Source organism: Columba livia, chromosome 1, assembly GCF_036013475.1.
Source record: "Columba livia isolate bColLiv1 breed racing homer chromosome 1, bColLiv1.pat.W.v2, whole genome shotgun sequence".
Taxonomy (NCBI): Eukaryota; Metazoa; Chordata; class Aves; order Columbiformes; family Columbidae; genus Columba; species Columba livia.
The window spans coordinates 110,809,598-110,824,862 of NC_088602.1; the positions used below are offsets into that span (position 1 = coordinate 110,809,598).

Consider the following 15,265-nt stretch of genomic DNA (forward strand, 5'->3'; position numbering starts at 1 on the left):
TCTTAGCTTCAGAGCCACCGATTTACACGTATGAGCAGTTTGTCACCTGAGCAGCCGCTCCTCTAGCCTCAGGTAACAATTGCTTAAAAAATAAATACAGGATTCACATTGTGGTTTAAAAGAATTTGGGAAGCTTTGTTGACACTTTACTTTTCTCAAGGACACAGTATTTTCTGATATTCTTTCTTAATTAACAGTTTTCAGGGCAACAGGGTCCAAATCCGAACGTTGAATGTAACAGGTCTGATAAAAGCAGCAGAGTTTGACCGCTTTTTGGCTCTTAGTGTGTCCACTGTGAACTCCAATAATGTTTTTTCATTATATTTGTGAAATGATCCCCTTTTTTTTTTCTGCTTGATTTATTTCTTACAACTCTGAAGGCAAATGAATATGGTATTTTCTGGAATGAAGTGTGTGTTCGGAGGCTGAGGGGAGTGTCAAGCTGCTTTTTGTCCTTTTGTTTTTAACCCCTCTTCCATAGAAGACACAGTGTCCTACAGACAGATAGAACAATGCTATATTCCGTTTTAGCATTGAATCACAAGCGGGGTCTTTGGAATTAAATTTGGCGAATTGCCTGGATATGTTCAGTTTTTAACAAGCACTGCTTTGTGCATTAGCACCCTACGCTTCCTCCCTCCCTCCTTCCCCCCAATGCTGCCACTGAAGAGAGGAGGAGAAATAAAAAAACCCCAAAACAGAATAAAAGCATCTGTTAGAGTGAAAATGGGGAAGAAAGGAAGGATGAAAAGAGGAGAAAAGATGTATTCCAGAACAGCTGTCAAATTTGTCAGGAGAGCTGGATATAATTTTTAAGTTAGTCATATTCCTGAGTATCTGATTACATATCTATGAATATTTTTTATTTTATTTTTCTTTTAACAGTGGGCGCAATGTAGCTGCAACACATTTTTTTTGTACAGAATGCAGTTCAATTTTCAGCAGAAAGTTTGACTGCTCATTTACAAGGACTTTCAACCCAGGCATGAGCATGTGAATATTTGACACTAACGTGTTCTTCTTTTTTTTAATGTATGTGCAAACTGGAGATAAGCAGCAGTGAGGAGTATAGATTATTGAACATAGTAGCTAGGTAAAACTTTGACAGACTTTAAGGTACATGTTAAGACTGTATTCTATTAAACATTAATGTTTGTGCTGCTTTTCTTCTTTTTAATTTGCTGAAGGATAAATGGAAGTGTTGAGTCCAAAGGATTATTTTTCTTGAAAGAGATTTGTGAAAATGTATCTCATGACCTGAAAGTAAGTAACCGGTGAAGTACTGTTGTGCTGTTGGTAAGATGTTACTAACTTATTGACAGAACAGTAGGTGAAGACCTCCTTCCCACCCCCTGGTATGCTGGTTTAGTTAGGTCAAACAGTGTTATTGATTGCGAATCGCCATTAAGGTACCGTTTTTGCTCAGCTGAAAAGTTTTTATCTGCTACATTTAATGCAATACGTTGTTTCAGTCTACCCGCAGAGAAAAATTCCTGATTAAAGTGAGGATGTGTTCTTAAAACGAACTGTCCTGCAGCGGCTGCACCCAGTTCTGCATTCTGAAGGGGAAGGAATTGTGAAGAAGCCTGCAAATAAGCTAACCCTTTAATGAGATGGGGAAGGAGAGAGAGAGGGGGGGGCACAGAGGAGGAGGCTGTCTCTTCTCCCCAGCTGTGATGGACTTGCATGAGCTGCGGTCTCCAGGCAAAGCTGCAAACTGAGAGCTGTGAAGCTGAAGGGATTTCTTGTAATTCTTCTGAACTGCAGGCAAAATTGTTTCACCGTGGAAATTGTACCAGAGCAATGTATAGGCTCAAATATTTCAAATTTAGAGAGTGAAGGAAAATCCTTAGTCAAATGGCCGTAACAGATGGTGAGTGTTTCTGCATTTGTGTTTTATTTTTGACCCAGGGATGAGGCTCTGAAGCAAATCTCATTTATCCTCATGCACTGTGCTTTGGCTCAAATTTTACAGCAGTTCTGGAGCGCAAGAAGCGCGTTCCTTTCGGATGAAACCAGACTGAAATGTGCCCTCCAGGAGGGCACTTGGAAAGTTTCCACCACTGAGGGTTGGTCAGTTCATGGGATCAGGCTGGAGCTGGCTTGAAGTCACCTCCTGTCCTCTCCTCTGGAGGTGCCTGTTCTGTGGGTACTGAGGCCTCAGCAGGAACTGTTTGCCCTGCCAGGCAGCTGCTATCGCTTTGCAAATTTATTTCTCAGTTGGTTCTCCGGTGACCACTTAAAACATGTTGACTGAGCTATAGATAGCCTTGTGCTAAATTTGCACGTGATTTTGTTGTGCATACAATACACAGGTCTATTTTAAGAAGATACATAATCCGAGTTTCTTTATTTATTAGAAGATAGAGGATGACTATTTTGAAACAATAAATCAGTTTGAATTCAGGCTTTATTTGAATGAAGAGCACATCCTTTTAATGCACTCTAGCACCTTCAGTATTTATTAGTTGACTAAAACAAGTTTAAATAAAACTGTATCAAACCCACCTTAAAAAGGGGCGTGTATGTGTAGCCAGTAAGTAGAAATAGTTCATTAGAATCAGATTTTTAGATTTCTGTGTTATGATCATTTTAGGTTGGAAGGGACCACAAGAATCACCTGGTCCAACCTTTCTTGGCAAAAGCACGGTCTAGACAAGCTGGCCCAGCACCCTATCCAGCTGAATGTTGAAATTGTATAGACTTGGGCAATCCATCACTTCCCTGGGGAGTTGCATCTGATCCCTCTTGACTACGTGTATGCTGTGTTTTAAACCTGCCTGTGATCCACAGAGCCAGAAGATGCAGGTCTGAGAGAAGATGGAGAGGTGTTGAGCCCTCCTGGGGAGGTGGAGAGGCAGGAGAGCTGATGCTTGTCCACCCTCCACAGGGTCTCTGCCTCTCTTCTTTCAGCAGCGCAGGGGAGTTGTAGGCGCCAGGGCAGGCGCAGACATGGCCTGGCCTGCCCTCCTGTCACCTCATGGCTGCCTCTGGCAGCATCCTGAGGCCTTCTGCCTGCAGCAGGGTCTGTGAGGTTAGATGGTGTGTACTTGGGCTGTCCGGTGCAGGCTGGCGGTGTGCTGCTTTTGGCAGGGTGGTTCACAAAAATCCTGTGATCACGGGAGAGGTGTGCAGGGCCAGCTCTGGGGAGCACCCACTGGCCCTGTGGGTGAAGGGGATGGCCGAGGTTGGGTTTTCTCCAACTCTGAATCACTTTTTCAATTCTAGGTGACTGGGCTAGCAAATAAATCATATGAGCAGGAAAATAAGAGTTTAAAGAAAAAAAGCCATTTCAATAGACTCTAATTCTGTGTGCTTAGCTAGTGACTGCTGCTAATCTGATTTGTATTTCTATGAAACCTGACAGAACGCATAAGCTGCTTGAATATACACTATACACTGTAATCATGTACGTGATAAATAAATGTAAATCTCAGCATAGGTTTTCAAAGCTCAGAAGTAGTTTTACTTTTGGAGAAAACTAAAGGAATTTCTTTATTTAGTTTCTGATTTGCTTTTGTGGTACATCCCAATGCACTCACCACACAGCTCCCCAGCCGTGCTTGGCCAGCTGTTCAGGGTTCAGAGCAGTGTCTGTGCCAAGGAAATGGTGCATGTGGAGTATGAGAAGTCAGAGGTAAAAGGTCTGCCACAAGGGATTGAAGTTACTGTGACTTATTTCACCTTGGCTTTTAGGTATTTGATACTTTTTAATTATTATTTGTAGTAGTCTCTGTCATTCTCTCTTTAAATTGTGTTTAGGTTTGACAGAGCAGACTTCTGGAAGCAGTAAAACAATGAAGCTATGCTAAAATGGTGGTGTTGAACATATATATATTTATATATATTTATATATATTTATATATTTATAAAATATATGCAGCACAACTTCTGAGATTCTAGAGAGCTTATTCAGGGAGAGTATTGAAGGAACTGCTCCAATATTTTTAGTTGAACTGGACATGTACCACAGCTTGCTGCAGCCAGGTAGGTGGAACCAGCACCTCTTGCCGAGCCTGACGAGAGCTGTGGTCTCCTGCACCAAGTCCAGATCTGCACGGCAGGGGAAGCTGTGCACAAGCGATAGATGCAACCCGAGGGGGTCCTGTCCTACATGAGCAAGTACTGCAGTTCATTAGGGTTGGATCTGTAGGGCAAAACCGCTGTTGGTAAGGTCCCAAAGTCCTTGCTGAACATGTTACTGGAGGGTGGAAAGTAATGTCAAATTAACTCTGGTCCGAGCCTGAAAAGTGAGCACCTTTATACAGCTGGAGCACATTAAAGTGTGCTCCTGGAGCACAAACATTTTGGTTTAATTTAATTAAAAAGAAAGCCAGTTTGTGTGCTCTGAGACTACACTGTGATGTGGGACAAGGTATGGTAATGGAGGATGACAGAGAGGTTTTTGTTGTTGTTTCACCTGAATAGTAGTTTTTAGGACTTTGTAGTGTGAGTGCTCAGTAGCTGTTCAATCCCTCTGTATTTTTGTAAGAGGACAGTGCTGATTTTGCCTGTTCAACTTAGCATTATTGTTCCCTGGCTACTGAATGTGTTCCCACAATGTCCCTAGGTTTTTTTTAGTTTGTTTTTTTTGGCAGGAGCATATCGCTTGGTTATAATTCAGATGATATTGTCCATCAGTACTGAACTGCAGTGTTGCCATTGTCAAAACTTGGCTCCAGCTGTTTACCAGAGTGGTGTGAATGGTGTTTGAGTGTGCACATCTGGTCATTTTGGAACCAGTTTAGTACATTCCTTTCGGTGCTAGAGTTTAATTTGCAGCTGGAAAGCAGACCAACGCAACACTAAATTACTCAGTTTCAGTTAAATGCTTTCTTTGTGACTGCTTTGTGAAAATGATTTATGAGAATACTCTGTGTCCTGATCTGTTTCTTCCGCCACCTGCCCCGAGTCTGACATCCTGCAACTCGTGTGTTAGTCTGCATCTGCTTGCTAAGTATACAATCATTATGTAAGCTGAAGATATGGACTATATAATTAGAGCAATATACTGAAATAGAAATTTAAATTGCATACCTTTTGGCAGTTGTAGGAATTGAGAAGAATGAAAAATGGAACTTTCACACATGAGTACCAGCAACTTGTCTGTTCTGTATTTGAGGAATGTTTTTGTAATCTGTTTCACTATTCTCAAAATAGAACTACTCCGAAGTAGGAAAATGGACTTTCAGTGTCTGGGAGAGCCAGAAATTAATTATGGGCAAGTAAAATTAGATTGTTTCCTATAGAACCGCACTGGAATGTGTTTTGATTAGTAAGGACATTTTCCAGGGAGGGTGTGTGTGTGAAGATATTGACTGATCTGATGTAGTTCTCAGTGGTGCTTGCATTCAGTAAAGCTCTGTTTTCAAGGCTTACAATAATAAACTGAAAGTGCTTCTTTTCCCTTGCAGGCTCAGATCTTGATATTTCTTTCCAAGCAGCAAGCAGAGAAGGAGAAATGGAGGGCGCTTTTTTGCCACAGTTGCATCTTTGTCTCTGCTCAGCTGTTGACCTCGTCATTGCTAGTGTCTTTGCATCTCACGTCTTCTATGAGTGAAGATCGTAAGGCTGTACTTGTTTTACTGTTTGTGGTTTCTAAATGTAGAGCATCGGGCTGCTTTCTGTTTTATAACCCTTATTAATTTGGTTTTGAATCATTTTAAGAGGGAAGTATAATTTATTAATGAAATTTTAGCTAAGAACTTGACCATTGATAGTTACCCATTTTGTGGAAGTGTAAACTTCTTTTTAAGGTGCAAAAGACTAAAAGACCAGAGTGAGTTGTTGGACTCTTTTTTTTTTTTTTCCTTCAGTTCTCAGTTGACAGGTTGGAAATGCTTTTTCCTTCATCTCCCCTCAGTCATTTCCTACGGGCTTCATTGCTAGAACCAGCTGGTGAAAGCTGTTTCCTTGTAATTATCAGTTTGCTGCTTTAGCAATTCTTGGGACGCTATGCTCAAAGTAAGTGATGTTTCCAGGACCAGCCAAATTTGATGCTGAAGTATTAGAAACCATGGGAAGTGTGGGTGATGACCACTTGCTAATTGCCGCCTGACCTGAATTGTTGCACAACAATATTACTGCTTTCTGCCTGGGATGCAGAAGAACTTGCTGCCATTTATCTATAGTCTTATCTATAGATAAAACCCTCTCCATTTTATTCTGCTTTCTAAAATTACTTTGAAAGATACCTCATCCAGTTCCAGCAAACAAGAAGCCACCTAGTCATTTACTGGTTTTACCATTGGGAAGATGGATAGTTGAAGTGGAAACAGATTTTCTTGCTTTGTAGCCCAATGAGCAAAACTGATCAGGCAGTTTATGGAAGAAGCTGCATATTTGAATTTCTCCCTGAACATGTATCACTGTGCACAGAAATCTCTTGACAAACTTTCTACTAGTGCAAAAGTTATTTCTGTTGTACCGGCATTTTCCCTCTACCTCAAAGCAACATGAATACATTGACTATGATATCTTTACTGTAATAAGCCTTATTTATTTTCTTTCTTTGCTAAATTAATTTAGCTAACTTAAGTTACCAAACTGCTAACTGAAAATGATTAAAATACACTTTATAAATAAATAATTCAAAAGTACTTTTACTCTTTTAAAACCCCCATAAATGACTACCTAGATACTTTCCATTTGATGGAGACGAGTTTGAAGCCTCATGCTTTTTTTTTCAGGCTCCTGATGAGGAGCTAGTTCATGGGAAGAAAAGCACTTACCGAGAAATTTCTTGTTCTTTTTTGAGCTGAAAGGATACTATATCAGTGTGGAAGGTCATGGTTTGTTTATTGGGATGGAGGCAAAATGCTTTTTCTCAGATTGCTTTACAGAGTTGAGTCAGTGCTTGGACTGTTAAATTGTATTCGTTTGCAGGAGGCTATTACTTCTATAAAATCAGTCAAAACAGATTTATTTGGATTTTCCTTCTTGTAAGCCAGTGAAAGTACTTAATGCATATATGGGCGTACATATATATATATATATGCGCACATATATATACGCACACACATAAATATAAAAAACCTTTTCTACATGGTCAGCGTGTTATCTAGTATTGTAATCCCTCTCTTCTGTCTTAACATGAAATGCGTATGTTATATTTGCTGGAAGGTTTCATACAAATTCCCATTGAACTTGCCAGTGTCTGTAACAGAGCTGTAACAGCACATAATTAAAAAAAGTAAACTCTTACTGTCCAGCAAGTTTGTTTTTTATCCAAATACTGTCTTGATGTATCTTGATTGTTTTTACAGTGCAACTAGATTTTTTTTTTTCTTTGTTACAGTAGAAGATTTTGGACAAGGGTGGTGACTCTTAGCAAGATGGCAATGAGACTGAAGCTGTTGACCAGCCTAACTGGTGTGGGAAAAGCATGTCTGTTGAGTGCTTTTGTATGGTCATGGCGCGTTCAGAAAAGGACTTATTGGTGCTTCTCTCTATGTCCTGTCAGTGTAAGAACCACTAAAATGGTCACAGCAGATTAATAATGACTCGTTGCTCCTTGAGCTGCCACTTCTTTGCAACTGCTTTATCTTGGATTGAGAGGGAAGTCCATTGGAAATCCAGTGAATTGTTCAGGGGACTGGAGCATATAACAAAAGAGGCTGAGGGGAGGAAGAAGGCTGGGCTTGGGGACCAGGTCTCATCACCAAATCATAATGAGATGTGCACAGCAAAAGGACAGGAGGCAATTGTCACTTGTTGCAATAAGAGAGGGTGTTTTTTTTATTGGACATAAGAAAAAACTGCAGTGAGAGTGGTTAAGTGCTGGAAGTCGCTCAGAGAGGTTGTGGAAACTCTGACCTTGGAGATTTTCAAAACTCAGCTGGGCAAGGTCCTGAGCAACCTGGTCTAACTTTGAAACTGCTCCTTTTATAAGCAGGAGATTTGACTCGTTCACCTCCAGGGGTCTTTTCCAAATGACTCTGACTTTATTTGCAGAGTTCGTAACACACATTTTTGGGGTATGTATGGTCCTCTTTCTTCCGCCATTTCTCCTGCGCCCCCTCCAGGGAAATATGGCTACATGGCTGTGGGAGAGAAGTCCCTGGCATGAAAAAGACTTTGTACGCTTGTTATCTGAGTTACTTGAGAATGTCCCGTCAGACAACTGGTCTTTCAAACTACTTGCCAAACTTTACAGGGAAACTTAATTCATCTGTACTTTGTCGTGACTTTCTTGGTTAAAAATGTCCAAGTCAAATTGTAAATAGCTGTTAAATATCAGTGGGAATGTGTTCGTATATACATCTCTTAGCAGCTCTATGACACCAGGTAGTGTCATACATCACTTTTTGCTGTGTCCTGCTGCAGGGTGAAGACTCTGCAAGGAGGTCAAATTTCAGCTCCCTCCTCTACCCTTATCATGTGGTCTTGTAGCTTGTTGCTACTTTTTGTTGATGGCAAACGCCTTCTTAATACCTCATTAATGGAAGATTTAGTATGAATGCCTGTTGCTTAAGCATTATTTAATGAGTCAGGCTATTTTATGAGAATTTATGTCTGACTATGGGATCACTGCATAATACAAAGGGTGGGTAACCTTAGATGGAAGATGGAAATGGCATCAGTCAACACAAGACGATTTTCCATTTTCACCTTGAAATAGCAAACATTTATTTTAAAAGGTTGATGAAATTTTAATCATTTCCCTATACATTAGCTAGTAAAATTAATTGGCTCACCTGTTACTATCTTTGCTCAAGGATCAGATCACCATTTTAAGAAGCCAGAATAAATAGTACAGCCAGTTCTATGCATTTTCCCCAGCTTGAAAAAAATGTTGTGTTTAAGTTTGAATAATCAGTGACCTTTGTATTTCAGTGAAAAACAAAAAGGAAAAAGGTCAAACAAACAAACCCTCAAATAAACAAACTAAAAGAAAAAAAAAGAAAACAAACAAACAGGATGCCTATCACAGTGCTGTTCAGGAGATAATAAACGTGGTTGGGAGCTGAGAACTCGTTAGCCCTGCTCAACCGCATACTTATTTGTGTATTCTCAGTGTATCAAGGATCTATGGTAACAGGACCCTACTCCCTTTTACCACAGTTGTCAGTGCTGCAGTTCTCCCCTTAGGCACATGAGGTGGCTGGTAAGGGGAGGAGAAACCAGGGAGCCGTGGGTGCACCTCAGTTCTCTGCCCTCTGTGGGTCTTCTGTGTGTCACCAAAGAATTGCCCAACTCTACAACTGCTTCCATGTATGAGCGTGAGTGCGCAGCGTAACCTATTTTATAGATGCACATAAGGTGTTTGAAAATATTATTCCGTGTTATTGGATTAAAAGCAGTACAGATTTTCCAGGTGTTTCCTTAGATACTCATGTAAAGGTTTTCTGACAATGAAGAAAGCTATTTGATGCTTTGAATCATTGATACTGAGTTTAAACTCCTTGTAAAAGGAGCAGGTTTTAGGCAAACTGCTGTTGAAACTTGTAGTTTTTATGTGGTTAAGGTTATTGTATTATAGGTTCATAACTAGACTTCTCCTGAATGGAAAAGTTGTTTTTAAAAAAGTTGATGGCCAAATAGAGCAAATACATATGTTGAATAGTTACGTTTGTGGAGTGCAGCCAATACCTATGTGTGGAAAGAACTGCATAAGTCTTAGGAGATACTGGAAAGATCTGGTCACTAATGAACTATAAAAGATTTTCAGAAATTCCTGGTATTATTTTTAAATTTTCTATTGCTTTCTGTGACAAATTTAAGGACACAGATGCCAAAAATCTGTGGATAAAAGCTGTTATGCATTATCCAGAGCATTATGGTACCATTTATTTAACTGCATAGTTAAACAAAGAAAAGCAACTCCTACAAAATTTCATTTTAAAGGATTAATATATATGAGCATGAAGAGGGAAGCAAAGAGCTTAGCTGTACTGTCTGTGAGTCAATAAAAAACCCAGCATGATCAACCTTTTACTGACCTGGAGAAATAATTGTTATGATTTCAAAATATTGATCTTTATGACTAAACAACAAAATGCCAAAGGAATTACTCTTTTCTGTCACATACCATCTAATAAAAGAAAACTGAGTAGCTGAAATCAGTGGAATAAAATGTATTCCCTCTCACCCCTCGGATCAAAAAGGAAATTGCAACATCCCCGTTGCTAAAAACTTGTTAGATCCCCTCGGGTGGGTCTTTGCATTGCTCTGAAATGCAGGAGGTGTTGCCAAGGGTAGCTCAAAGTCATGAGATGGGGCAGTGGTGAGTTGTTGAAGGTAAGAGGTGCTTCTCCTCTCTTCAGACCTTTAAAGAAGACTTAGATTGCCACTCACCTCTGGTGAACGCATTTCCTCTGAGCAGCAGTCTCCTGTCAGCTGTCTGATATATACGTGGCTGTTGGTGAAAGCACTTGTAAGACAAGAAGAAAGTGAATGAAATCTGGTAATCATGGCACTGTAAGAAAGCACACTGATACCTGTCCTCCCGTGGGTTCTCCCCCAGCTCCTTGCAGTCTCCCTGCAATTCCCAACACACATTTACCTCACCTGTTCTGAAAAGCCTCCAGGGACTGAGGCTGTGGGCACCTCTGGGTGACCTGTTCTGGTCCTTACACCTAAGGCAGGGGTTTGCCTTTGTTTTTTTTCTTTCTTTTTCCTGTTTTTTCTCTTCCCTCAGCTACCACTTCCCCAGAGTTTCCTACCAACCAGTCTGAATTTCTTTTTATTGTCATTTTAATCCAACCGTACTGTCTGTCCCTGGTGAATAGGGAGGATGATATGCTCTCATCCTCTTTGTGGAAACCTTTCAGATGTTAAAAATCTTTTGTCACACTTCCTTCTTTTCTTTATAGACTAATGATCTGATGACAGATGGAGGTCTGTCCGAGTCTAAAAAATAAAGGTATCTATGAACCCATGGGTGTGTTACAAGCAACTGGGAGAAAGCACATGTACACTTTTTTCCTGTTTATCACTCTAACCTTGATTTATGTGACTTTAATGAGTAATGCTCAATAACACATAACTGGGCAGTGAGGAATGACTTAGAAATAGATGGCAGCAGTTGTTATTATTGCTACAGTTACTGCTTTATTCTTGCCTGTTGGGTCCAAGCACTACCTGTGGGTGAATGGGAGAGGTGGGTTTGCTTTGCAATAGCTGGCGTTTGTGACTCCCTCATATGCACCCAGCCTGGAGCTGAGCGCCTCTAGATGCCTGGGTCAGCCTCCGCAGAACTGGCAATGAAACACGCCTCTGCTTGAGCCAAAGTGGGGGGATTTTAATCTGGCCTCGCTTGAAAGCTGCTGTTCTCATTTTTATCAAGTGCAAAGGGCAAAGAGATGCCTTTCTACTGTTTTGGGTCAAAAGGGTCTGCTGGTTCCAGTAAATATCCCCATCCAAGATCCAGAAGCAGTGCTGGAGAGCCAGAGTTGAAGGTTTGTGGTTGCATGTTTTCTTTTAAAAGTATATTAATGAGGTAAATTGTGCAGTCTGCTTACACAAGTTCTAGATAGCATTGCCTGAAAGCCTTCCTGGTCAGGAAATTAAAAAATGTCTTTTTAATGAAAGCTTTTGGGTTAAGCAAGAGCTTAAGATATTCTTAGGGTTCCTTCAAGCCTGATGAGTTTATATACATGCATCCACTGAAGAATGTTTTCCATGCAGTCTTTGCAGAATCTGCCACAGATTGTGTAAAGCTGCACATTTGGTATTATAATAAAACAGTTTTATACTGTTGTATTTTTACTTAATTACACACACCTTAAAAAAAACCAAACACACACACACAAAAGATGCATACATTTTAGAAGAGTTTGCTGGACGATGCTTTCTATAACAGGACAGAAAGCACACAATTTTATGAGTTTGTTTACAGCTCCACAGTAGCAAGAGGCTTAAAGGTTTTGTGTATGACCACTCTCAGGGCTGTGCTAGTGCAGGAATTGCCAGGTGCTAAAACTTGTGGCTGTAGGAGGAAGTGATCTGCACCCAATGTCATTTAGTTACTGTGCATTGATGGGTGCTGAGGAAAGCTCTATCCTACCATAACAAATTAATCTCCTTGGATGCAGTCTCTGAACTGTTACTGGGTCTTCTCCTCACCATAACACCTACAGCTGAGACATGTCTTGTAAATAATGATCATATGTGCAATAACCAACACCTAGCTTTATCTTGTTTGGGATCTATAATAAATAGTATAATAGAAATAAAAAATACTACTAGGAAGGGAGCTTTTTAGTGTGAAGGGTGTTATGGAGAAGCACTAAGGAAAAAGGACTAGTAGTCAGATGTTTGGGTAAAACAAATGGTCCCTGTAACTTACAGGTATGCTGCTCATCTGCGGATCCTCCCTCCAACCACAACATGGAACTACACGTAAGTAGAAAAGAGAGAGTTGAAAGATTGCTGCAGTATTTGAAATTACAGTATTCCTTCAATATTTTACTAATAACAAGGACCAGATCACCTTGTCTGTAGCTAGTTAGAAATCTAGGCCTTCTTAAAAAATATTTTAAAGAGTCACCCTGCCTTTAACTCTAGGTGTCTTCCTTCAAGAGTATCAGCCAAAAATACATCTATTCAGTATGTCTACCTTCCACAACTCCTTGCCTATAGAAAATGTGTGCTCGGTGACCAAGTGATATTAGCTTGCATTTTGGACTGGTGGTAAGCTCTGAAACTTGGCTTGATCTGGCCTGGTCACACTGAATTTTTTTTTTTATTCCAGTGGCAATTTATAACTGTTAAATTGAAGCAGCCTTGTTTGGGGGTACAAATGTGGTCCCTTGCAGGTTTCTGTGTACTTATTTGGCCAGCAGCTGTTCCTAAGAAAGGAGTGGGTATAAGGCTAGAGCCTTCATATATGCAGGAGTTTGGGGTGATAGCTGACCTGTATTAGTTTCTCCTAGCAGAAACGGAATTTTAAATTGGTAAATGAGGCTTATTGTGAACCACAAGAGGATATAAGAATGACAGCTTTAACACCAGCCTCTTGGTGAAGATTCACTGGGGTTTCTCCTTGCCGAATGCCTAGCACTCTGCATTGACATCCAGGAAATACAGTTGTATTATTTACCATTTTTTCCCTTGTGCGTTTCTGAGTGTAATAATGAGGTTCAAACTGAAGAAGAAAGGAATAAAATCAAAACTGAATAATATAAGAGCTGCGACTGGTCGCAGTGATGAGGCTTGCTTTGATGCCTTGTTCAAACACTGGTCAAGCGCTATTTGAAGCCCTGAGCCCATCTCCAGTCCCTTTTCCCATGAGTGTGGGTGAACCCCTGCACCTGCCAGTGCAACTGGAAACCTGCTCGCTTGGGTTTGTGGTGGCCTCTGCTGGTGCTCCTCTGCAAAGGAAAGAAATCATGAGCTCTGCCCTTCAAGTTTGCTCCTTTGGAAACCTAATAGTCCAGAAAATCTCTCCTTTGTAAGTGAAGTTTGGGGAGAGGGGGTGTGGAATGGAAAAAAAGCCCTTGCAGCACATCTGCTGTTGTGGGGAGCCCTTTGAATGAAGACCTACCATCAAGAGTACATCTCTCAGCTGCATGCGTTCCTCTGCGGAGTGTTACGGTTTTGTTGTCACCATGAGTAGATGTGGCCTGGGAGAAACACATCCTGAGCCTTGAAGCACAGCACAGGTCCCACCAGCCTTATCCCTGGGTTGCAACTTGGGGTCAGGCAGCTGGGGGGACTTGGGGTGCTGTGCCCGGTGTGCTCTTTGGCCAGGCTTGCTTGTATCTGTTGTCTGGCCTAAGGTCTTCCTGCCCTCCCAAAATAAATCAAGCCCACACGTAGTTAAAGCAGCTTGGAAGCCTTCCAGCTGTCATGGATGAAATAAAATGGCTAACATCAAGAGATGCCTTGAGTTGTTAGTAAGAAACTTCGTGTTTATTGCTGAGAGGATGCTTTGAATTGCTGTGGATACAGGGCTTTTCCCTGCTCCTGCTGGGCCAGGAAAAAAATGTCAGCTGGTTTGCGTGCCAGGGAGGGCATGGAGAGTCTTTGTGTGGTGGGGAGAAACTGCAGCTGGAGTGAGAAACATCATGTGGAGGAGCTGATGTCTAGGTTGTGCCTTCATCCTTTTCAGCTGAAGAGCAAGGCATTGCTCTGAACAGCAAAAGGCCTTTTGCTTCAGGTTTGAATGACTCTTCATGTGCTTGTGAACACCAAACCATGGCCTCTTCGTAGAGCTCCTTTGCCAGTAGCCCCATTGTCATAAGGGAAGAGGGGATCTGTGAGTGGTGTGTCCATCAAGCACGTTCAGTTTTTGCTAGGAACTAAAAATGTTACTGAGCTCTGGGGTATGCTGGTCCCTTCCAGCAGTTCTAGTATGAGGAAAGTGTGGGCTTCTGTCTTAGAGGGTTTTTTTTATCTCTGAATGTCCAAAAGTTGAGCTCTGGAGCTGGCAGAGGAGAGGGTCAGACCTTCTCAACTCTGTCTGTGAACTCAACTGCTGGGTTTCCAGCTACACTTACCTAGCTCATGAGGACAGCTGTTTGATGCAGAAGGTTGAGCTGTCAGAAAGTCATGACCCAAAAGCTCATGCTTTGTTTTTGAATTGTGTGGTTTGGGTTCCTCAATTTTGCCTGTCTGTGGATTGTTAAAGATTATGTTCTCAGGCTTTTTCTCAGAAAAAAATGGAGGCTAGAAAATTAGATTTTTTTTTTTTTTTTTTTTTTTAATTTACAGCTCAGGTTTAACAGTTGAGAAGATGAAGCCCTGATGAAAGCACTGAATATCATGAGACTTGAAATAAAATCATGAGATGGCAGTGTTGCTTCTAGCAGCTGATCATTTTGGCAGTGCTTCATTTTCTACGTCCCTGCGCAAATGCTTTTTACTTGCTAAAAGCCCTATATTGACAAATTACAGCCAAGAGTAAATGCATGATTATTTCCACTATCTAACCTGTTTATCACTTATGTGTTGCTTCTGGATTTGTCAGTTGAAGTTCTCACAGGCACAAATTAGCGCACTTGTTTTCCTGGCAGTGCATGGATTTTGAATATGGTTAAATATGCTTAAATTAATCTGACATCTGGAGATGTGGGTAGTGCGAACGCGTTTCTATGTTACCAGCTAACTTTAGCCTCGTCGCTGAGGAGGCTTTCTCTAGGTAACCATGTGGAGTGGCAGGAGGGGGCTTGTAGATGAGCCCTTTGGAGATGGCAGCTGGTGTCAGGTGTGCTCTGGCAATGCTGCCTGTCAAAAGAGCCTGAAGGGGTTGGCCTCTTGACTGATCTGCTTTGATTTAATTTAACCCATTTCAACCACAAGGGCATCATTGGCCTAACAAACA

At 41.2% G+C, this 15,265-nt stretch overlaps 1 protein-coding gene across 7 annotated transcripts in view; it reads left to right on the forward strand.

The window, feature by feature from the left end:
* Nucleotides 1-15,265, forward strand: part of GPM6B (glycoprotein M6B) — a 112,546-nt gene that overhangs the window by 23,161 nt on the left and 74,120 nt on the right. Inside the window, exons 1-2 of one of the 7 annotated variants that reach the window (XM_065072959.1) lie at nucleotides 1,856-1,873; nucleotides 5,415-5,565. The exons of 5 other annotated variants lie outside the window; for them this stretch is intronic. In XM_065072959.1, the coding sequence (XP_064929031.1) occupies nucleotides 1,871-1,873; nucleotides 5,415-5,565 (154 nt within the window). In that variant the 5' untranslated portion in view covers nucleotides 1,856-1,870. Of the gene's footprint in view, nucleotides 1-1,842; nucleotides 1,874-5,414; nucleotides 5,566-15,265 lie in introns of those variants that run through there. One more of the 7 variants, XM_021285348.2, reaches the window with a different exon arrangement.